The sequence below is a fragment of the Trachemys scripta genome, chromosome 12, assembly GCF_013100865.1.
Source record: "Trachemys scripta elegans isolate TJP31775 chromosome 12, CAS_Tse_1.0, whole genome shotgun sequence".
NCBI lineage: Eukaryota > Metazoa > Chordata > Testudines > Emydidae > Trachemys > Trachemys scripta.
Window position 1 is genome coordinate 9,987,633 of NC_048309.1, and position 25,077 is coordinate 10,012,709.

Here is a 25,077-nt window from a genome sequence, read left to right on the forward strand (position 1 = left end):
TAAAATTATTATGAAGAACAAGTTTAAGCTTTGTTGTAACATGAGTTGTTTGCTTAGACTGCTCAAGACCTGAATGCTTGTGTAGGAGGAACTCTTTGAGTTGGTTTCTTAAATACTTTCCTGCTGTTTCACATCTGATACTCCTTGATGAAACATAGGAGCCTTGTCTTATAACAGGCTTATTCAAAGTGATACACGCTATGAAAGTGAGATCTTGGAAGAGTGTTGCCATTTTCATAACATAATAAAAATATTGTGATGCTAAATAATAATTAATAATAAATAGTGTGTAATAAGCATGTCACAAAAACAAATTTTATATTTCCAAGATCACTGCTTTTATAATTTATACTCAGGTAAAGGAGAAAATCCCTGGAAATATTCATTTTTAAGAGGGGGGGTTCGCGAGACTTGACATTTTAGTGAAAGGGGTTCATAGTTTGTTTAAGTTTGGGAACTACTGGTTTAGTTGGAGTGTGTAAAAGGCTATTCCTTTTCTCTTGTTGCCACCTAGTGTTGATAATATGAATTTAAACTGACACATACCCTTTTTGTTTGCAGTGTTGTGTTGTAGCTGTGTCGGTTCAAAGATATTAGCGAGACAAGCTGGGTGAGGTAATATCTTTTATTGGACCAACTTCTGTTGGTGAAAGAGACACCCCTCCAAGCTGCACAGAGCTCTTCTTCAGGTATGACCTTTGTAGCTTGAAAGCTTGTCTCTTTCACCAACAGAAGTTGATCCAATAATAGCTATTACCTCACCCACCTTGTCTCGCTACAGGCCTCCTTACCATTCTGATTTTCTGTGAGGTAAACTCTGCTGTCCTTATCCAGCCAAAACTCCCACTGCTATCAGTGGTATCCTGACATTTCTGTGCAAGGATTTCAAGAATTGGCTCCTGGTTAGCCCAGAAACTTGCAAGAGAAAACAGGAGATGTTCAAAATGAGGTCTAGCACTTTAAGGATAATAATAAACATAGGTTATTAAGATATTTCCTTCCAGGACAATTGTGCTGCATGGTACCCTACACAGTACCCAAACCCTGCTCTCAAGGACACTGGTGAAAATCTGGCACAACCCACAAAGTCAATTAAGTAACCCAGGGCAGAATTCTGTCCAGTGTGCATATATTTGAGTAGATTAAAAAAAATCAAATATTTTTCAAGTTTCAAATTAAAAATAATAAATAAAATTACTAAAGTATTGAATTATAGTACAAATTATTAGATAGAAAATGAAGAGTGTAAAATGAAATCCTGAATAAGTTAGTGGAAACTGATTTGAAATATATGGTTAGTTACTAACATGCAACATAACAATATACAAAAACTTTTGATACCTGGTGAAACTCTATGGCATTATGGGCTAAATTTTGAGTTGGGTTTCTACCCAGAGCCCATATGTGGGAAAGGATATTCATGGGCCTGCACTTTGCAGGCACAAAAATTACGGTGTGCACTTTTAAAACTCCAGTACCAGCATGTGCAAGAATTTGCACCCAGGAAATGTGTGTTGCACCTGCAAACACAACACTTGTGCATGTGCAACTGTTAGCATTGGTCTAGTGCTCAGAGAGAGGGGTGTGTGTGTGTGTGTGTGTGCGCGCGCACAAGTAGAAATCTCACATTGTAAACTAGGCCCCAGGTGCGTAAATTTAACAAGACAAAATGTATGCTATCTCTGGCACTTATATATGAGCACCTCGCAATCTTTATTGTATTTATCCTCAACACTTCCCTCCCCCTGCTGAGGGAAGACAGTGCTACATTTTACAGATGGGAAATGGAGGCACAAAGAGGCTAAGTGACTTGGGAAGGGTCACAAAGTTAGAGCAGGGAATCAAACCCATGTCTCCCATGATGATGCCCTAACAACCGGGTAATCCTCCTTCTCTCCGTATGCATGTATACGTACAGCTGAAAGAATGACTCAAATCCATGTAGGTGATCTATTTCCTCAAACCTGGAACACTTTAAAGCATAGGAGCATCTACTGGAGTGTCTAGTAGGCAAAGTACACTGCCACAAAGGCTGTGTACCAGAGCAGTAGCATCTAAATTCCCTCCCCTTTAACTGATCAGCATGCTCTCTCCATACCCAGAGGGCAGAGAGCCTCAGCTACCAGGAGACATATATCTGAGCTCAAGGGGATTTTGATTAGGTGCCACCGTGGAAACACACAATGGATATTTATGATCATTCCACTCTCCACTGAATCACAGCTCGAAGGGCCATATAACACCTCCTAATTCATACTCTATCTCTGTGCAATAGGGAACGATTCTCTGGTCTAGCCAAGCTGCTGAGGGGTTGGGGGACTTTACTGTCACCTTTATGCTACCGTGATCCCAGAGCTTCATCGGGGCCAGTTCAGCCTGGACACAGCTTAGTCTAATGTTGAGCACTTTTTTGTTAATCACACTTTGTTTGTCCTAATGAGAGCTGTTCAGGGAATAATCTTACAAAATGGTATCTTGTACCTTGCCGTTCCCACACACCCCCTTTTGTGATTAATTAGTGCTTGGCTTATTCCCCTCTCCTTCCCTCCACCATCAGCACCTCCAACACTGTTAGGGAAAAAAATAAAATAAAGGGCTTTCCAACCCCCTCTGTTTTTCTCTCATGTCACTCTCTCCCCACCTCCACCCCACTGCCCTCTCCCACTGACGGTACTTGTTCAATCTGGGCTTACAATTACTCCCACTCCCAGAAGCAGAACTGAAGAAGATGTGCCATTATTAGAGCTGGTTGAAAAATAGCTTTTCCCCGAAGAAAATTTAGACAAAAATGAAATATCAAAATGGAAATATTTCACCTAAAAATGAAATATTTTTGACAAACAACATTTTTATGCAAAATGGTGTTGCAAAGTGCCTCATTGGAGTTGTACTTTGGGTGCCATATGCGCCCATTCTCCTGTAGGGGTTGAGCTCTCAGGATGGACTATATCTCCCATGTTTCAGAGTAGCAGCCGTGTTAGTCTGTATCCGCAAAAAGAACAGGAGTACTTGTGGCACCTTAGAGACTAACAAATTTATTAGAGCATAAGCTTTCGTGGGCTACATCCCACTTCTTCAGATGCATATCTCCCATGTGATGAGGGGAAGAGGTGAGTCATAGGAGTCCTGGGCCATATTGCATCATGGGACCTGTAGTCTGGCCAGAAAGCCTGGCGCATAGAGAAGAATGGAAACAAAAGGCATCTGAACTACAACTCCCATGAAGCACAACACCACCATTTTGAATTGAAATATTTCAGTTTTCAGCTGAAAATACAAATTGTTTTGGTTTTGGCCATTATATTTTGTTTTTTAAAAAAAGTTTTCCATGGAAAAGCAGACACTTTTATCAAGAAAAATAATGTTGGTGAAAACCCAATTTTCCATTGAAAAACAGTTGAGACAGAAAACTTTCAATCAGTCTTAGTCATTAGAGCAGCACCCTATGATCTTCTGCTTCATGGTGACCCTGCAAATGGGGCCTCTTTCTTTGTACCAGCAAATTGGGAATGCAAATGATTGCAGGAACAATGGTTGTCAGTTAGCAGTTTAGATGCCTGATTATGGGCACACTCTGGCAATGTAAAGGAGCCTTGCAGTGGGACTAAATCACCGTTATACTCACTTCAAACTCCTTTGCACTGCTGGAAGTGGTGAAAAGTGGAAGATCACCGTTGTGGCAAAGACTCAGTGCTTCTAGATCAGGGGCGAGATCCTCAGCTGGTGTAAATCATTAATGCTCCATTCACATCAATGACATTGATTTACACCAACTAAGTAACTGGCCCAAAATATATATATATAGGAGAAAAATTATATACAAGGAGAGGACAATGTCGAGGGGATGGAAGAGACTTTATTGATCAACATGACTAACCTGTTACACTCTTGATTTTGGAGATTGCCTTAGGTGGTGGAATTGGAAGTGAAGGGGGGCTGGGGAGCTGTGCTAGGTTTCTTTCCATTGGTTTCTGTGGGGAATCTGTGGATTCAGAAATAAGTAAGGCTTGTGGAGTCTCTTCGGTTACTGGCAGGCAGGCATCTTCTAGTTCTTCAGTGGACAATGAAGGTTTCTTGGCTAGTAAAAGGATCAGAAGCAGTAGAATTAATGAGACATGAAATTAATAATGATGATGATAAACCAAGGGGCCATACCAGGAGGATTCAAGAAAACAGAATTCACGGCATACAGCTAGCAGCACTTCTTTTCCACAGTGAAAATAATGAATGTGTGCAATAGCCTACCAGCCAAGGTTGTTGAGGTAAAAATAAAACACACCGGGGTAACTGAAGAAACAGTTAGATACTATGTTCCTAAAGAAACTGATGAGCCTTGAAGGGCCAAATAGCCTTTACTCATTTTCCTTCCCACCCTCGCCCCTCAAAAAAAAATCGTATGTTCTTTTCTATAATGAGGACAGCAGGGTATAGTGGTTTTTGAGAACTGCAATTGATTATCCTGTAGAACCCAGCTGCAATGATTTAGAGTTACCATGTGAGCACTTCTTGCTAGGAACACAAATGAAGGGTAAGGAATGATTAACTTTTAATATAGCCTCACAGATCATTCTATGATTGCTCTCTGCAGGATTTCCTGGCAATTTTTATTTTAATCCTATTAAAATGTGACTTCAGCTTGCAGCCCAGTTCCTCTCTACTCCATCTGATGCCAGGGTGGCTCAGTCTTTCTTGGGGATGATGTTAGGAACCAAGATTGAAGCAACCTGATATAAGAAGACCTTCTCTTGGATAACAATAACAATGCTAGAACAGGGAATAGACATTGGGATGTAGTGCAGAAGAAATCGCCATCTCTGAACAAGCTGCCGAATGCCTCCTGAATGGTGTTGAGTGCACTTAATTCCAAGGAAGTCAGTAAGTGCTGAAGCACTCAGCAGCTTTCCAAACAATTTGCATCCTTGCTTTTAAAATGCAAACAGAAGGCTCCAAAGCAGTGAGGCAGTAGGACACAATAGCCTTGGCAAGATGATAGCATTTAATTTGTTGACAAACAGATTAATGTATGTGTCTAGAAGTGGAGTAATGAGTATTTATCGTTTGGGAAGTAAATAAATATGCAGTGTTAGTCAGAGATACTGTTGCAAAATTTTGCTGGATAGAAAGAAAAGCTGCCTCACTTGTGAAATAATCACCTCGGTTTTCAAGGAAGTCATTGCAATTGCTATATATTTTTTATTTTTTAAATCAGTATTTGGTGATGGTTGCCCTCAAAGATCATTTGCTATTTATACTGCAGGGGCAGTGAAAAGCAAAACAATCCTTTTATTTTGATGACCACTTAAGCCACTTGGAGTAGAGCAAAAGGAAGCCACTCATGAGTGATGTTGGGCACCCCTGAAGGGGTGAAAATCTGAGTATTATTCAAGAACCAGGAAATGCAATGGGTCAAGACAATAGAGTTTCAATTCTGGGGACCCAGGAATGCTGCTGATGGGATGCTGTGAGAGTGATAAAAGGGAGAGTGTTGCTAGTCAGTTGGGCTAGAGTAGGGGTAGGCAACCTATGGCATGTGCGCCAAAGGCGGCACGTGAGCTGATTTTCAGTGGGCTCCCGGTCCGGGGGGCTCTTCATTTTAATTTAATTTTAAATGAAGCTTCTTAAACATTTTAAAAACCTTATTTACTTTACATACAACAAGAGTTTAGTTCTATATTATAGACTTATAGAGAGACCTTCTAAAAACGTTAAAATGTATGACTGGCATGCGAAACCTTTATCAGAGTGAATAAATGAAGACCACCACTTCTGAAAGGTTGCTGACCCCTGAGCTAGATCCACAAAGGAGAGTGAGGCTCAGAATTGCAAGACCTAACTTCGGGCACCCTGCCACCTAGTGGAATCCTCTGTCCCAAGTTAGGTGTCCATGCTCCCTATACAATAAATGGGGAGAGTCTATGGGAGTCACAGAAAGCCAGCAAGGTGAGCAGGGAGTAAGCCGCTGAAACTAGTCCCACCCTTCAAAGGTAGTTACCATCTAACTCCACTCGGGATTCACGGTCGTGAACCCTCTCCTGGAGATAGGTGCCTAAGCTAGGTCCGACATTATTTTTTTGCAAAAAATAGTGGTGGTGGTCATTCCCTCTCCCACTCCTTATAGCCTACAGACTAGTGCGTAGAGTATTCCTCTGAGATGTGGAAGATGCTGGTTCAAATCTCTGCTTGGCCTTATTTGAAGCAGTGACTTGAACTGGGGCCTCCTGGGTGAGTTTTCTAACCACTGAGCTGTGGTACAAAGGAAGGGGGCAGCACCACCACAGCAGTATTTTATGTGGGTTAAGCATGCTCTGAGCACACCTACCAGATTAGGCCCAGCAGATGAGATAACCAGGGGAACTCTTAGTTCAAGGATCCTGCCGGGGCTTAGGTGTGAGCTATGCACTTAGCAATAGCAGGACGTAACTGTCCTGATGTTGCAAAGCAAGGCAGTGGCAGAGGAGGGACTAGAATCCAGAACTCCAAATGCCTCGTTCCGGGCTCTGGCCTTGAGACCATGACAAAATTCCTAGAATACAATTTTCAAAACCAAAGTTTTTCTGTTTTCCACTGGGCTGGGAACCTTTGGGTGATACTGTCAGCTGATAAACCAGAAGAACACATTTCTGTCTGAATACCACATGTCTAGAAACCCAGAAACATTCAGAATACACCATGAAAATTCCAAGTTTTGCTATTTGGGGGGGGTGTATCTGGGTTTCTTTGTTTTTGTTTGATTTTAACTTTTCATTTGAACTCCAGCAAGCTAGACAAGTTTAAAAATTTTAAATGAAATCCTGTGTTGCTGGCCTGGTCTCCTTTTTTTAATATGTGCACAGTAGACCTTTTATCTAAATAACATAAAATTAAATACACACAATGGTGAAATACGTACACATGCACATGGACAGGTTTAGACCATATTATTTCTTGAATGTCCAACACTCCAATTCAAGCCAATGCAGGAGGCTTTCTCCAATACACACCTTTTGTTACTAACTTCAGTGGAAACAGGATAGGATCTAGAATGGAGGATTTGCCAGAGGTTGGTAAAGAGGAGCTAAAAGGACATGTAACAAACAGGAGTGGGTATTGCTGCATAGGAAGTATGCTGTTTGGGAAAATTAAATCCCACCTTTCAGTGTATTGCGGCTGGAGAACTGATACATACCCCAAGGGAAGAAAAAGAAATGCAGACGACAGTAAAGGTTAGGCCAGCGAGATGGTGAACAGAACTGGCATTTGTAAGCGTCACTGGAAATAGGGAAGATCTGGAAAGAAATTAATAGCTACATCCACAATTCAGAAACGAGATGGAAACAATTCAAGAAACTAGGACTCTGCAAATGGGCTTTCAATTGTGAAGGAAACAGTGATGACAAACAGATGCACAGAGAAATAGACGCCATAGTCCAATAGAGGAAGTTTATTATTCATCACAGTAGTGCCTAGAGGACTCCAATTAGGACTGAGACTCCTTTGTAGTAGGCACTGTTCAGACATAGAGACATGGACCGTCCCTGCCCTACCAAGCGTGCAGTCTCATTCAAGACAAGACACATCAGTGGATAAACTACACAGTAGGAACAGCTGCAGGAGGGAGGAAAACAGCAGTAAGAGTGTGAGTTAATATAATATAAGCCAACTATATGCAGGGCTAGAGTGTTTTGAGTATTTGTTTGTTTAGTTTTCAATGTAAGATACACAGAAGGGTGAAAGCACAAATGTTAGATTCCCCGTGAGTAACAAATCTGTTTTGGGACCATTCATGATGAAATAACACACCGTGTTGAAATAGAGAAGATAAGCTAGGTTTAAAGAAATGGGTTGATACAATAACACAAAAGTCATCTGTTGTCTGCTGTGGGCAAGTAGGAGAAGGGATGAAATACCTGAGGGGAGACCTGAGAGGAAACCATTCAGGAGGGAGTGGAGTTACCACAAGCACCAGAGGAACAATCTGATATATCATGAAAAACGCAAAACAACAGTGGTCTTGGAGAATAGACCAGAGAGTGAGAGAGAGCTGGGAATGTATAAAAGACCGAAATGGAAAACCCTTCAGAACAATGCTTAGACAGCAGAAATAAATCAAATTCTGATCTAATCAAAAGGGAGCTGTAAGGGGGGATGAAGTTGTATTTAGAGCTGCAGTGGGGTAAAGGAGAGGGGCTGGGACAAGGAGACAAGGAAAGCGGAGGGTGAGGGTCTGGAATGAGAACCCTGGTATGGGAAGTGGGATGTGGAGCCTAGGGTTTGGCAGGAGACTGGGAATGGGGCAGCCTGGAAGAGACAAAGGCAGAAGGGTCTGTAACCACTCCCCTCAGGAGCCGAATAGAACATAGGATTCCTGAATATCAAGATTCTTCTCCTGTCGGCAACGAACTGTGCAATCCACTGGCAAAATGCGCACCTCGTCTCTTTCTAGTGGTTGACCCACATAGAGATGACAACCTACTGCTACCAGTTACTCTGTTAGCTCAAGTGGCCGAGGTCTGTGTGGTGGCTCCAAAGGTGGTGGCTTTTAACCCCTCTGTGTTGTTTATTATTAATCACAGTAGGATAAAATTTCTGTTGGGTTTTTTTTCAAGTTGTTTTTATAAAAGCCTAGGAAAGTATATACAAAACACTATGTTAAAAGAACATTATGTCGGCAAAGTCACACACTTGACATTTAAGAAATGTCAGAATTCAGGCAGAATAATGCCAATGAAAGATTCTCCTACCCTCAGCCAGCCACTTAGGTAAGCTTTACCTCAGCTTTTCACTGCTAGAACAGTGCAAAGCAGACTTCAACAGATCCAAATCCTGGTTTGTATTCTGAGCTAGGCCAAAATATATGGGTGATTAGATGAAGGGAACTTGGTTTGGTTTATCTGTACTATTGATAGGCCTGCTCGTTGTAGTAATTGAAATATCTTGTAAATATTGTTCCCTAATCCCAGCTGGGGTGACAATATCAATGGGTGTACCCGCGCATGCACAGACATGCATCTAAAGGAAGATGGTCTGGTGCCTCTTACAGTCCGCATGCCATTGTACTGCTACCCATCCCCGGACATGCAGCCAGATTCTTGGTATAGGAAAGAACTCTACTAATACCACATGGAATGGTGTCAAAGCAGCCTCTCTTATGTGTTTCAGAGTAGCAGCCATGTTAGTCTGTATCCGCAAAAAGAACAGGAGGACTTGTGGCACCTTAGAGACTAACAAATTTATTAGAGCATAAGCTTTCATGGACTACAGCATCCGAAGAAGTGGGCTGTAGTCCACGAAAGCTTATGCTCTAATAAATTTGTTAGTCTCTAAGGTGCCACAAGTACTCCCGTTCTCTTATGTGTGCAACTCATCCCAATACTCCTGGCTTGTGTGTCCTTCACTAAAATGGAGGTCTCAAAAATCACTATTCTTACAGGACTGATTGATTGCTAACCTGGTCTGGAGGGAACTGAACTAAACACGGTGCTCTGGCTCTCTGATGCATCAATTCATTGGACTCATCGCATGGCAGCTCAACAGAAGGACTTTAGCATGTTCTATCCCAGGGGTAGGTAACCTATGGCACGTGCGCCGAAGGCGGCACGCGAGCTGATTTTCAGTGGCAATCACACTGCCCGGTTCCTGGTCACCGGTCAGGGGGTTCTGCATTTTAATTTAATTTTAAATGAAGCTTCTTAAACATTTTAAAAACCTTATTTACTTTACATACAACAATAGTTTAGTTATATATTATAGACTTATAGAAAGAGACCTTCTAAAAACGTTCAAATGTATGACTGGTACGCGAAATCTTAAATTAGAGTGAATAAATGAAGGCTCGGCACCCCACTTCTGAAAGGTTGCTGACCCCTGTTCTATCCAATACCTGCATCGTCTTTCAGCTCCTCTGAGTGCAGCTCCTCGCTAAATGAGGTTGCATTTGTTGTTGCTGCTGTACTTTCCTGCTGCATCTCTTCTGAGGTAAGTGCCTGGCATACGGGGGATGAAGGGTCACTCTGCATTGATCTGGTGGCACCATCAGCAGCGCATGCTTTGCCTCCAGCATCTAAAACACCACATCACTTAATCTTAATTAAGTCATCAGCTGCAAAAGTGAAAACATCCTGCCATTCTCATTCATTAGCGTATGCACAGATAGCCTATCACTTATCCTGCAGCGTTCCTTGCAAGAGCTCACTTTGGCAGCATCTGTCATTTTCAGAGGTGCTGAGTGCCTGCAGCTCCCACTGACATCAGCAGGCCTTGTAGGTGCTCAGAACCTCTGAAGATCAGGCCACTGATATTTGGGTGCCTCGGTGTGCATTTAGGGGCTCCATTTTAGACACCCAACTTTCCAAATGTTGGGGCACAACTGAAATCCGAACCTCTCTTGACATAGGGCCAGATTCTGATACTCTCCAACTGAGGAGTGATGCCAATAATCCCATCAGCTGTAAGCATTCTGACACCTTTTTAGCTTCTTAAGTATTTTCCAACCCAGGGAACATTCCTCAGTGGGAATACAAACTATGCTGTCTCTCACTTCCCTGATCCTCTCTCAGCAATTACAGGCTCAACACCACCATTGCAAAATCAACCAATTACTCCTAGTTTGAGCCAGCTCTCTCCAATGATGTGTGTGTACACGGTCCACCTCTGACCAGATAACGTATATTTCTCAGTCCTAGACGCTCCTCATTAGAAGTGCATGACAAGGCTGTCTTCTCCTTTGTAATGATTTCATTACAAGTTTCTTAAACAGTGATTTAAAGGAGTTAAACGTTCACAGACCACTTTTTATTTTTTAATATGGAGACCATTTGCAGAGTCTGTTCCTGCTCATTTGAGTGAGGGTATCAGAAGTCAGCCTGCAAATGCTGCAGAGCTAATGCAATATTTTTATAGGCTGAGCTCATCCAATCTGCCTCATAATCACGTTTGGTGAAAAGTTACTGTTCTTAAAATAGCCCCTGCAGTAGCACAGTTGCTATGATACAAGGAAAGGGGGGGAAAAGTTCATTGCCTATGTTTCAGCTGATCGTGAAGCCAGCCTATACATAATCACTGGCATATTAACAGCTGTCTGCACTATTTGTAAGACAGAGCTTTTCTTCCAGGGCTATAAAACATTTTACATTTGATCAAATCTACGCTTCACAGCTAAAAGGGGAAAAACTCCATAAACGTTTCCCAGGAGCAGAATGGGCGGCTCTGCTGTGTAAGTGCCCTGTGTTCTCCAAGAGATCGCTGCTGCTTTGGCAAGCCACCAAATGCTGCACCACAACAATAAAGATACCGAGACAGAATGTTAGCTCCTTTAAATCACTGCCTAAGAAAACTGTAACAACTCATGAAATAAGCAGAAGCCAGCCCTGTCAATGACCTTCTAATGAGGAGTGTCTAGGACTGAGAACTATGAGGTCCCTGGTCAGAGGTGGACACCACATCCTCAGAGCCAGGGGCGGCTCCAGGCACCAGCGCACCAAGCGCGTGCCTGGGTCGGCAAGTCGCAGGGGGCGGCCTGCCGATCGCTGTGAGGATGGCAGGCAGGCAGCTTTCAGCGGCATGCCTGCGGGAGGTCTGCCAGTCCCGCGGCTTCGGCGGCAATTCGGCGGTGGGGACGCCGATGGTGCGGCACCGGCGGACCTCCTGCAGGCAAGCCGCCGAATTCGCGTTACTAGCGGATCGCCCGCAGGCGCGCCACCAAAAGCCGCCTGCCTGCCGTGCTTGGGGCGGCAAAAAACATATAGCCGCCCCTGCTCAGAGCACTGTAGAGATGTGGCCGGAGCTGGAAGGAAGTGCATCGATTTGCAGGGGTGATATTGACCCCATAGATTTTTGAGCGAGGGTGGGGGAAGAGGGTAACTTTATACCCACAGGTGAGGAAACACAAGAGAATCTACACCGTCAGAACGCCATGGAAAATGATCTCAGGAAGAAGCAATGCTCTTCCATGCTGGAGTAATCAGCCCACTACAGAGCAATGCAGTCAAGGAACAAACCTTATCATTAACTTGCTCCTGCCCTCTAGAAGCCCTGGAGTGCATGTGCATCTCCCAGTGATAAAGGAAAGCCTCAGAAGTGGCACAGGTCAGGCAGAGTTAACAGGAGACAGCAACCCATGGTTAATGAAAGTCACTGCATCATTTCCAGTAGTGCCCACTGGTGTCAACATGGGCTACACTGTCCCTAGCCCGTACTCAGCCACGCCGGGGAGGAAAGGGGAGTGAGGCTGTGCACGTTGTGGCACCAGCCATGGGATGGGGTGAGCAGGGGTTCCTTGCTGGCTATTTCCCTCTAAGCATAAGTGGGCCTTGGCTGTGGCCAGAAGTAGGAGGAGAGTAAACTGCCCTTTGAGAAGGCGGGTGGTAACTTACCATCCGTCCGCAAAGCGAGGCAGGCACAGGAGAGGAACTGCTCTGATGGATAGTTCCTCCCTGGGCTGCTCTTGAGTTGAAGCAGCTCCTGCTCTAGACCTTACCCAGAGCTGGGCCGAACGGCCCTGCTAGGGATGGTGCACGGTTTCTGCAGCCTGGTGTAGTGCAGTATGTGACTTAGCACTGTACCGATGGAGTGTGTCGCTGCTGCGGGAAAGATGTGAGGGCAGGTTAGCAGGTTTCTCAGACTTGATCTCCATCTCTCACTGTTTGGATTACTTTACTGATGTGAGCAGGTACCGGGATGGTACGCAAATACCTTTGTGAATCCCTCCCCAGATGTTCAGCAGGAGAGCAGAGTCCCAGAGTGAAACCCGGGATTTAGAGATTTACTGTGGTGTGTTTAGCACAATGCTGCCGCTCTGACAATTGCAGTTGATTGCAGTGAGTGTCCATTAAAAAAAGGATTGAATCTGAAAAGATTAGAATGCAACTGCCACAGCATTATCGTAGTCTGAGTAGGCTTCTCATCGGGTATTAAAAAAGATTCTGGGCAATTTTTAAGAGCAGTTAATAAACTGCATATGTTAATAAAGCCATAAAATAGCCTCTGAGATTCAAAACATCCATTGTGTTGGAAGGAAATAACATGGAGCATATTGTATTGCCCTTTGGTTGCCCATAACTCACTCTCCCGTCTAGACAGTTGTGTGGCATTGTAAATTTGCCTGATGGTTTTATAGGCTCCATGTAACTGTAACACAGAGAAATTAAAAAAAAAGGGGGGGAGGAGTGTGTGTGTGTAGGGGGGGAAAATACCCAGCCAGTCTATTTCCAACTGACCTTTAAAAACCCCATTCCCATTTGGGCAGTGTTTATTAAACTAGGCTTATCTGCTTCTTGCTAAAATGATTTTAATACATAGCCCCCATTCAACCAGGTCTCAGTGAAGTGAAAAGCTGATCTGATCCTACTGCTATTGACTTTGATGTGCTCTATATCACTTGTCTGTACTGCTCTCTTAAAAACCCATAACTTCCCGTGTCTTCAAATTCAGAGATCACTGAAAACCATGGAGACAAGCCCTGAGAAGTCTACTAGATATACATACACACATACATGTGTGAGTGTACACACATACATACACACACCCCTCATAGATTTCTCAGGGCTTGGCTATGCGGTGGGGTAATGCACTGCAAAGGTGTAATTTTGAAAGCGCACTAATGTGTTGCGCATTAATTGGTCAGTGTAAATCCTGCTGCTGCACTTTAATGAACTATATGAAAGTGCTCAGTACTCCTTGAAAGCGCACTAGGGAACCTTTCGTGCACACCTGTGGAGTCTACATGGAACAATTAATGTGCAATATGTTAGTGTGCTTTAGAAATAAATTATATAAATGGAGATATCCTATCTCCTTGAACTGGAAGGGACCTTGAAAGGTCATTGAGTCTAGCCTCCTGCCTTCACTAGCAGGACTAAGTACAGATTTTGCCCCAGATCCCTAAGTGGCCCTCTCAAGGATTGAGCTCACAACGCTGGGTTTAGGAGGCCAATACTCAAACCACTGAGCTATCCCTCTCCCCCTGTAAAGCACATTACCCCACCATGTAGAGAAGCCTTCAGACTTAGATTTATCTCTCTAGTAGTACCAATACGCTACCAGACCAAATCTTGGTCTAGAATAAAGAGCAAGAGTTCAATGAAAAACTCCTCATATTAAACAGCCAAAATTATGAAAAACTTCTATTTTAAAGTAAGTTGGCCATGTAGGTTTATAGCTTGTTCTTAAGAATCATACATATAGCTTTTCTGCAGTTATGACAGGTTTCTCTGTTTAAAATGCTCACTTTCTGTTCAGTTACTCTCCATCACAGCCTCATCAAGTGTCATTAGGAGAGTTATTTATAGATTTAGAATTTTGTTTTAAATGAGGCAATATAATTATTGCTCCTATTAGTTTCAATAAAATATTCCACCTCTCCAATTGGACTGACTCAGCCGGCCGCTCTTCCCTCATAACACCATCTGTTACAAAGTTCTCAGCCTCAAGGGGGAAAGGCCCCCCTTTTTTTTTTAAGCTATCTTTAGAAAAAAAATGGCTGTCAGAAGTTGGGTCTGTGATGCTGGGAACACACCAAACCTGGTAGAATGCTAAACTCTCTCAGGAACAGGTCTTTTGTTCATTTAGAAGCATCTGTTTGGGGGCCTTAGACGAGCAACATACAGAATTACAAACGTTCCTGCATATCTATGGCAAGTTATCTTGCATTTAATCATTGCTTCACACTTGTTTTGTATTCAGGTAAGCTTGTAAAAATAACAGTACTAAATGCCTCATTCCTCGGTAGGAATGAAGAACTTATATAATTAGAATACACCTTGTACTAAACTTGGTTTACCAGAAAGACAGCAGAAAATATGGATTAATATCACTCTGTGAGATCTGAATTCACGGATTGTACTTGCTAGCTTCATTACTGAATACTTCTGTACAGCTGAGTTCATATTCATATAAGCTTTACTGAGTTTCTTGGCAATCTGAGCACAAGGGCTTATGGCAATTGCACAAAATATGGTTGAATTCATTTCTTGTGTAAATCCCCTGACAGTGGAATGCCACCTAAGATGGAGTTACACCATAAACCACACTGGATATGTTGAGTGACACCAGGCATGAAACTGATCCAATGACTGTTCAAACTGGTCACTGTTTTTTTTCTGACTGTGGGTTCTTATCATTTCTTGCCATCACATGTGTCCAGCCCTCATGTAAAGGACAACAATAAAAAATGAAGACGGGGTTTACTTGCCTTGTTCCATCATCTCCAGAAGACCTTTCTTAATGAGTTCATCCCGACCTGGCCTTGCAGTAATCTTCTTCTCTAACACTGCAGAAAGTGATAGCATAACATAGAAAATCAGAGCAAACAATGGATGGAAGTAGACACATAAGACAACTCAATATGAAAGCTGCAACAGGTGGGTGCTCTCTAGTCCCACATGTAGTGAGCTGACCAGAGGAGAACTACACAGTTGGAGTTTTAGGGTCAAGTGTTGTTTGTGACTAGCTGGCCAGTTCAGTGTGTTTTCATTGCTAGAGCAGTGGTAATATTGCTAGCCAAGGTGTAGGATGCTGAAAAGATCAAAGCTTCCAAAAGGGGTTTGAACAATCATGTTCAGATCCAAAGTCCAAGAGTGTTGCAGACCGGGTCTTTGATTGGACTCATTACACATAGGTGCCAGCTGTCTGGTTTTCAGTCTAAACTTTCCCCAAATTTGGGAGATGTTCAGGTCCTGGTTTGGGTTCAGACCTCCCTGTACAAAGGCAGTAGGAAAAAAAAAAAAGTTAATGTGTGTGACTGATATGCAGGGGCAAGACAATGAAACCATCCCCACCAAGCTTTCTTGCCCACTAACCCTTGTGTGCCTCTCTTGAACCATGTATTTTGTATTATTTGTTGACTATATTATTGCACCTGACTGATCTTCATCCACAAGGCGGAGGCCTTTATGCGCCCTCCTTGCTTAGGAATTTGTCTAGTAAATCACCAGCTAATTCCATTCACAGAATGAAAAAAGGGGGTTTCCAATCTCTCTCTTCCATTTTCCTATATCTCTAACTACCTTCCATTCTGTGAATCAGCCCCTTCTATGGATCAGAGGAATTTGCCAAGTTTAAGAGAGGAGTGGATCTGATTTAACTCAGTGTTTCCTTTTCTAGATTTATCAGAGAAATGCAGCTGCATGGTGTTGAGAATGGTGGCAATATAACTGTGTTCTCTCTCCTGATAACACTTTAGCTTCCACGGTCAGGGGCAAGTCCTGCACTCATGCTCTTTGGCAGAAAAAGAAGAGCCCTCATGCAATGGAACTGGAATGGTTCTGAGTACACAGTTTGGGAAGAGGGATGCTGGGAGCCCACACAGGGAGCGTGCAACATTTCACACCAGGGATTCATGCTCCCGACTCCCCAGAGAAGAGGATCCCTGTGTTTTAGAGTAGAAAGCTATTTCAGGGGATGAATCAAAGGCTGGCAAATGGATTCAAGGCTAACAAGATGCAGCAGTCATTCCTACCAAGGAGCAGGGATGCACAACATGTGGTAGGTACTATACTCTCGATGGCAAGTATGGAGCAGCCTTGCAGAGTGTGTTCCTTCTCACATGATCCCCACAGAACCCATGTGCCCAGCCAGTTTGCATCAGCCCACGCACAGGTACAAGGAATCACTCCTTAGAATCTCAGGAAAAGACAAGTGACTCTTGTTTCTGAGTGCTGTACCCTGCGGATGTCTTCAGAGATTTGAAAGAGTAGACACTCTCCCTCACACTGTGGTCTGTTGGGCATATTTTTAACACGGTGGCTGACGTTTTCAGGAAGGAATGTTTACATTCTGTAGAGTGTTTTGGTTAAGAGTCGAGCCCTACCAGTCAGAGTAGCTCCCTCTTGTCGTTTTCCATAATGTCAGCGTGACCCCCCCATCTCCCCCCCAAAAAAGGTAGAACAATACATGGAGTCGTGTTTCTAGCAACTGTTCTCATGCACAGAAAGTCTCCAAGGAGTGAAATGATGACTGCAAACTTCATTTAAGTTTGCACGTTACAGAGAAGACACCCAGTTGTAGTTTGACTGCCACTGAATTTACTGAATTAGTTGTATCAAGAATTGCTAGGATTCATTTCTATGCCCTATTGGTAATAAACTAAAGGTGTCTGGGTCAAAAGATGATCTTGGTGTTTTTGCTTTGGCTGAAACAGGAAAACTGTGTTTTCTCTTTCTGATCATAACATTCATTTTCCATTATATCTGTCACTGGTGACTAATACAGTTGAATAATATGCTATGTTTAGACTTCCTGATAAATTCCCTGCCCAAAAACAATAATTTAAAAATATGTTTTTAAATACAATATACATGTACAAAAATCCATGTTTAGAAAATTGAAAAAATAACCACCAGCAACCAGAAACCTCAATTATGTGGTGTATGGCTACCATCAAGATGCAAAGCTTTGGGAGATGTCACTAAGCTATAGGAAGTAGGGCTGGTCATATACTATTACTCAGAGTCATTATTTAATGCATTTTAATATTTTTAAGTAATTTATCTGAGTAATCCATTTTTCTCAGTATTTTACCTAGTGTTCTTGTTTTTATTATTGAATTCTGAAAGCAAGGGGCCAAATTAATACCACCATATAGCCACAGAGCTGTCGCAGTGTAAGCTTCCTCACAATGTCCCTCTGATGTGCATTAACCCTACGCTGGAGAATGTATCTCTTGGAAGTACTTGAGCTCATGTTAGTCCATCACCTCTCTGCTAAGTGCCAACACCGGGATCAGTTATGAAGTTGTGGACCTGGATTGATACCATTGACTGACTTATTTCACAAAGGCCACTAAAAGCCCATCAGCTGGTAATTACTTTGAGACACATCTGACGAGGGGCTAATTCCAAGTACTCATGGAAGGTTCTCTTTCTGGGGATTTTAGGTAGATGGGAAGGAATAGTAATGAAATCCCTTCTGCACTTGGCTTTACCAGAAGGGCCAGAGTTTGATACCCTCACTCATTTTCAGTAGCACCTAACTCCACGAGTGGTCCTCTGACTTCAATATCAAAGGTACTATTCAACATAAGGTATCACGGTCCGGCCTTTAAATTAGCAGCCCCTGCTCATGCTGCGGCATCTTCGTCCCTTACAAAGATCAGTGAAGGGCAGAAGCGGGGCGGTGAGACGGTGGACAGCCTGATCAATCAAGTTTGGGATTTTGCTCTTTGCTGACTGGATTGGTAGAAATCCTGTGGCCAAGAGGTCAAATCATAATGGTTCCTTCTGACCTTAAAATGTCTGACTCTATGACAGGCCAGATTCTTACACTTAGAAACAGCGTATCAATAACCTGCCCTACTTCAGCAACCTCTGCTCATTTTTCTTCACAGGGTGGACTTTGCCTTGCACTGAATCAAGCTGTTGCTCTTCCCATACCTGCTGATGTTTGCTTTAGTTTCTCGTTTTTCTTTTTCCTCCACTTCCATGGTTTGAAGATCCTGCCCAATGTTGCCAGCTTGCTGTTCCTTCTCACAGGCGGAGTTCTAATCCCTGAGACCAGATATTCAGAATGCATTGCAGGGGACTGCTCCATCTCATCTGAGAGGCAAAAACAGAACAAAGCTGCTGGTTAAAAGAAAATAAGACCCAGTGTTTCAGAAGAGGCTTAGTAAGGCGGGGGGAAGTATGGTGGTCATTCCAGCTAAAAGAGCATTCGGTTTAGTCACCAAGCAACGTAGTGCAAGACAGGGAAATGAAGTCATTGGAGTCCTTAAAATAGGGGCACCAGAGCCACGCATGCTGAGCAGGGTATGTGCCAGCATAGCTTTTTGTACTGCAGGGGGGATCTTTCTTGGCTTTGTATCTCACCCATCATCACTGACTCCAAGCACCTGATATCTGAGTGACTCTCTTGCAGCCCCCTTCAAGGAGTTCATCAGGGGCTAGTTCCATGGAGTTTATGAGCTCCGGTGGAGGAGATGTACTGAATTTGTGCATCCCCAGTCTGCCCTGGCTATGCTCCCATCTTGGCCAGTGATGCTCACTTTTTGGCGTGATTCCCTAAAGCCCCCCCCCGCCCAGGGGAGGTGTTGGCCTCATAACTCCCCTTCCCTCCACAACAGACTATCTCATGCTTCCTCAATGAGAGCATCCTCTGCCAGGCTCTTACTCCAACAAAAGCACCTGCTTGAGAGTGGGGGAGGCTGTAGCTTTAAATGTTATGTTGGACTTGGGAGCTCACTTTCTGCCTTGGCCTATGAAGGGATCAAACTGGAAGTGAAGTGAAAGGAAGGAGCCTCGTGCTAGCAAACCACAAGAATTGTTAGTCACCGGCTGAATTAGTGAGTAAGGATGGCCCAAAGGGTGGGACACTACCCCGTAACACGAGACAGAGATTCAGTTTCCTGCTCTGTCACATGTTTCCAGTGTGAGATTGGGCAAGTGACTTTCTCTCTGTGCTTGTTACCCCTGCAGATGATAGTACTTCTCTGCCTCACATGGCGGATTGTGTGGAATAAGTGCTCAAATGCTAGTGTAATGAGGGCCACATAAGTACCCGAGGTTGGTAGACCATAATAAGTGCTGCAACAACACCACCTAACACTTACACAGCTCTTTCCAGCTTTAAAGTGGTTTATAAAAAATGATTAATTTACACCACGCCTGTGTGGTAGATGAGTGTTAGTTCCATTCTACCAGTGCGGAAATCGAGGCACAGAAAGGTTAAAAGAGACATTTTTACAAGTGACCATTGATTTTTGGGTGCCCAACATGAACCACCTTGGGACTGACTTTCAGAGGTGCTGAGCAACGGCAGCTCCTAATGACTTCAGCAGACACGCTGGATATGCAGCACTTTTGTGTGAATCAGGCCTACGTGGTCTCAAGTTAAGCACCTAAAACCATTGGCCATTTTGGAATAATTAGGTCTAAGAGGCGGCTTGCTGAAAGTCAGAGAGGGAGTAAGGATACGTCCAGACTACCTGCCATATCGGCGGGTAGTGATCGATTTATTGGGGATCGATATATCACGTCTCGTTAAGACACAATATATCGATCCCTGAACGTGCTCCCCGTCGACTCCTGAACTCCACCGGAGCGAACGGTGGTAGCGGAGTTGATAGGGGAGCCACAGCCGTCGATCCCGCGCTGTGAGGATCCCAGGTAAATCGATCTAAGATACTTCGACTTCAGCTGCGCTATTCACGTAGCTGAAGTTGCGTATCTTAGATCGATCCCTCTCCAGTGTAGACCAACCCTTAGTGACAGAGCTAGGATGAGCTCCCAGGAGGGGACTTCCTGGTTCCCAATTCTGTGCTGAAACCACAGGGAGGGACTGTCTTTATGCTCTGTGTTTGTACAGTGCCTAGTACAATGGGATGCTGGCCCATGAGTGGTGTTCCTAGGTGCTATGCTAATGCAAATCAATAATTAATTAATAAGATACTCTCCTGAAAATGAACTGTCCTCACATAACTACTATAGCACACATCTGTTTGTATGAACTGGCTCAGATTTTTACGTATGCGGATAGATTGTTTGGCATGTAGTACTTAAGCAAAACCGTGAACAGCTATTACACTGATACGTTCCTTAAGGAAATTGGGGAAGATGGGAAAATTCTAAGGCATTTCATCCAGCAAAACCACAGGAGCACACAGATAATGCTTCAGGTGGGCAACTGGTTCAGATATTTTCAATATTTTGTCTTCACATGACTGTTTGTTTTGTTTATAGCCAAGCTTCGCATGGAACAATAAAGATTGAATAATGACAGGCTTCTGCCAGCCATTACCATGAAAGATGATAGCACAGCTCCATAAACAAGGATATTGATGACATTGTTGAGATATGTATTTGGACACCAATATACTAATTCCCAAGAGTGATGCTTTTATCCGTCACCCAGCCATGTCATGAGAGTGCAAATTATAAGACGATTTGCATATCTTTTTCAACAATCCATTGCAATTTAAATGACAGTGTGGAACAATGAGTATATGAACATTTCTGAGCCATTGGTCTCTGGAATAATAAAATGACAATAATTTGCTTTGTGAATAGTGGAGAAGAAAACTAAATATGGTATTTTAATGTTTTTTTTTTTTTTTTTTTTTTAAAGTTGACAGGGTGCAAATACATAAAGCTCAGTGTAAAGATGGGGATTTCCAAGGAAACAGGCAATAATTTTGAAAAAAATATTCAACACAGTAGGGGGAAGAACTCATTCTTCTTTTTCATTTAATTTTGAAAATACTGGTATTAAATATTGATATTGCCGATGAACTTTAAACAAAGAAGTTAAATACTTTGTCACATTAGTTAGCAGAACTGAACAATGGATGTTAAGACAATTTTTCTTCTGTGTCGTATAAGCACATGAAATAAAGAAACTGCTAAAACGCTCAAAATTGCTACATGAGTATGGGCACAATTTGTTCACCTGCCATTAAGGGAGGTTGAGGAGATAGAGTGCTAATTGCACTATTTGACCCAAAGGACTCAGTTTGTGATTCACCTTGTAACTCAGGAGTCATGTTCTTGGAGCATGATCAGTGCCACCTGAAACATAGTTACATCATAGAGTGAAAATGTAATGGCAAGTAAAATCAGGAGAAAAGAAAAAATATAAAAAGCTACTTGACGGAAGCTTTCTCATCTTCCTCTGTTAAATGGGTTTTCCAGTTTACCACTGCATTGAATTAACACCCTTATTCATCTAGCAGATCAGAAGCAAATGAAATGTTTCTAATAAATAACAGGACTTTTCTCTGTTCCACTATGGAATGTCCCACACCTTGAGATATTAATTTCTTGTTTCCTTCTTGTTCATTGGGCAAATGTGGTCTACCACTTTTGTGATCACTGGAAGACTGATGAGTCTTTGAGAAAAGAAGACTTCAACTATGTTAAGTGCTGTTACAAAGAGGATAATGATCAATTGTTCTCCATGTTCACTGAAGGTAGGACAAGAAGCAATTGGCTTAATCTGAAACAAGAGAGATTTGGTTAGATATTAGGAAAAACTTTCCAACTATAAGGAGTTAAAGATGGGAATGCATTACCAAAGGAAATTAATAGGCAGCAGATTTAAAACACCCAAAAGGAAGTATTTCTTCACACAACGCACAGTCAACCTGTGGAACTCTATGCCAGAGGATGTTGTGAAGGCCAACACTATAACAGGGTTCAAAAAAGAACTAGATAAATTCATGGAGGATAGGTCCATCAATGGCTATTAGCCAGAACGGGCAAGGAAGGCTAGCCTTTGTTTGCCAGAAGCTGGGAATGAGCAACAGAGGATGGATCACTTGATGATTACATGTTCTGTTCATTCCTTCTGGGGCACCTGGCATTGGCCACTGTCGGAAGACAGGACACTGGACTAGATGGACCTTTGGTCTGACCCAGTATGGCCATTCTTATGTTGTCTAGACAAGATAGACAGGAAGTATATGCTGAGTGAAGACCAGGAAACAGCAATGAGGCGTAGCACCTGAGGGGAACCGCAGCATGGCAACCTTTTAACTGCCACCAGAATGCAGGAATCTCATGGGCTGTTTTTTTTCCCAATTATATAGCTGAAAATAAGAAGTATGATGAAAATGAAGCTGTGAGGCATTGCAACTTTTCCTTGTTATCAAGCCAGCAATGATAACCGAAAATGACACACAGTGGGTCTGCTATTATGATGATTTTAAAGCTATAACAAATGCAGCAGAAAATGGCATTTAGCCCTTCCTCGTGACAGCTATTGTAATGGGAATGGGAATGTGAACGTTTACAAAATTAGCCCTTCTCCTTCCTAAGGCTGCAAATCAGATCCTCAGTGGTAGAATGGAAGCTACTGAGGGGGTCAGGGCAATCTCCAACCAGCTATCCCTGTGCTTGCCTACACTCTTATGCACCGCTGCTTGAGCAATTCCCATTGTCCTGGGAGTTTTTCAAGCATGTAAGTGGAGATTAGATGAGCCAGCTGATTTTAGAGGATGTCTGGGCAGGTTGCTGACCCCACTGCATTTCATTCAGGATTTAGACATCTGCAAAGTAGTGTAAGCATCACCCACATGTTTCATTGACCACCTCTAGCATAACATCACTGAAGCATCTTTGTCTGAAACCAGGAAATCAAGGCAAGCCTAGGAAATAAACCTCATCCCAAATTCGGCGCTCTCTAGCAATGTTTACTTACTCCCTTGGGATTGTCTTCAAAGCCGACAGCAGAGTTGTTTACAAAGACTGTCAGAAAGGGGAACCAGTCGCTATTAGGAGTCGTGCAGTTGATGGTGTTCCTCCAAAGTTGTTTTGCAATGTCCCTATTTACTCTTGCCTGTTACTCTTGGGCTTTTTAATTAATGGTAGCCAGAAGGAACAGTTCCAGTGTTCAGACCCCACTTATATTTCTCTAATGAAGAAGCAGGAGGTGAGTCTAGCAAGGAAGGAAAAGAAGAGGTGTTTTATGTTTTGACAAAGTGTTAAGCTTGGATGGGGTAATGAGGCATCCACTCTACAACCTTGAGGTCTCCAAAGGGTACTGAATTGAGTTAACTTGATAATTATGTCTTATTGCCTGGTTCTTAGCTTTGCACTGCACATGGGGTGAGTTTCAGTTCATTTTAGTTTTGAAGAATAATTAGAAGAAATAAGTATGCTTAGTATGGGGAGTAAAAGCAAAGTTATTGACCATAGTTATATAGAGGGCTGCTGTCAGAAAACAGTTGGCCCTGGGAAAAGCAAAGGTGCGGTGGTGAAATGGAATTGGGGAGCTTGGTCCAAAAAGGGGCAGGAGATGAGAACTGATGAGCAACAGAAGCAAGAGAACGACAAACTGAGACTGGGAAGTCTGTACTGTGAGCTTGATTTTGCTTTGGATTTGAGGAAATGTTGACAACGCAGGGAGGGCAGAGAGTTAACTCCATTGTTTATTTAATTTTATGTGAAAATGTAGCAGCCCCTAGGAAGCCATTCCAGCTGACATAATTTAGAGCAGCCTTGAGACTGCTCAAAATTATGCTGGGGTTGCACTGGAGCCTGCCTGTTTACCAGGAATGGGGGGTATAAAGGTGTCATCTTCCTCCAGCCCCTCAGGTCCTGTACTGGGCACAGCTTGGCCAGACTCAAGATTTAGTCCTTAAATTTAAGTTAAAACATCTGGAAATATGGACACAGAGGATGAAGGCTGGAAAGGGAAGACTAATTTTAGGGCGGGTAAGACCAATCCTCCACTGCAGACTTTGGTATGTCTTCTAACTTTATTGATCTAAATATTTGTAACCAGGCACATACAGTTCTAAGGAAACTGATTTAATTGCCTAATATTTGCTTACTGTATGCAGTTCTCAGATTTGGCACTGTCCGACTGAGAAGGAGAAAAATTAAAATGGAATCAATGTAAGACAGATGTCCTGAAGTCATAAATATCAAGGGAATGGTCTTCCTGGCAATAAGAACCATGTGAAAGCCCTCAGAGCTCTTCACCTTTACTCAAATCATTTTTTCTTTTTTATGGGTTGGCTATTTGGGAGATAAGAAGACTACCACACAGAATGTAAGCAGTTCCCACATGCTTCAGCGACTACTGAAGTAGCACGCACACCTAAATATCAGCCAGATCCTGCAGCCAGCAAGCTGCCCGGGCTTGCCAACTCTCCAACCATTTTCTGAAGCATTCAGCACATTTTTGGATCTGCAGTTAATATTTTAATTATGTTAAATATAATGTGATTATTTCTCTTTTTTTGAGTCTGATTGCCTGGGGCTGGTCTGCACGATTATGTAAAAGATGCACAGGAAATGTAAACAACTGGAAGCCAGATCAGATTCTCATAATCAGGGAAGGTGACCATGAGCAACAGCTTGAAGTGCACTCCAGTGAAGAAGGACATGAGAGAACCTTTACACAAGGGCAGGTAAGCACAAGCTTAGCCCATAGCAGGGACTTAACACAGGTAGGGCTGGTTGCTGTTCTGCAAGTCACAACTAGACAGTCAAATCTGCACCCCTCCACCTAGAGACATCTGTCAGTTTGTCTGTGGCCAGCATATGGCCCTTTGACACCATTCCCAGAAGCAATGGTCCCAACAGTGGTACTTCTGGATTCTGGAAATGATACCCTTGCACCAGAAACATGGACTGGAGAAGGCTGTTATGATTTGATTTCCAGAACTCT

At 43.0% G+C, this 25,077-nt stretch overlaps 1 protein-coding gene across 3 annotated transcripts in view; it reads right to left on the bottom strand.

Annotated features, from left to right (window-relative positions):
* PHACTR3 (phosphatase and actin regulator 3) overlaps positions 1 to 25,077 on the bottom strand; it is a 164,927-nt gene that overhangs the window by 55,280 nt on the left and 84,570 nt on the right. For 2 of the 3 annotated variants that reach the window (XM_034787665.1, XM_034787666.1), the window contains exons 2-5: positions 18,345 to 18,506; positions 15,167 to 15,244; positions 9,860 to 10,039; positions 3,878 to 4,078 (exon numbers count right to left, since the gene is read on the bottom strand). In XM_034787665.1, coding sequence (XP_034643556.1) covers positions 3,878 to 4,078; positions 9,860 to 10,039; positions 15,167 to 15,244; positions 18,345 to 18,506 — 621 coding nt within the window. The remainder of the gene's footprint in view (positions 1 to 3,877; positions 4,079 to 9,859; positions 10,040 to 15,166; positions 15,245 to 18,344; positions 18,507 to 25,077) is intronic. The other variant, XM_034787667.1, reaches the window with a different exon arrangement.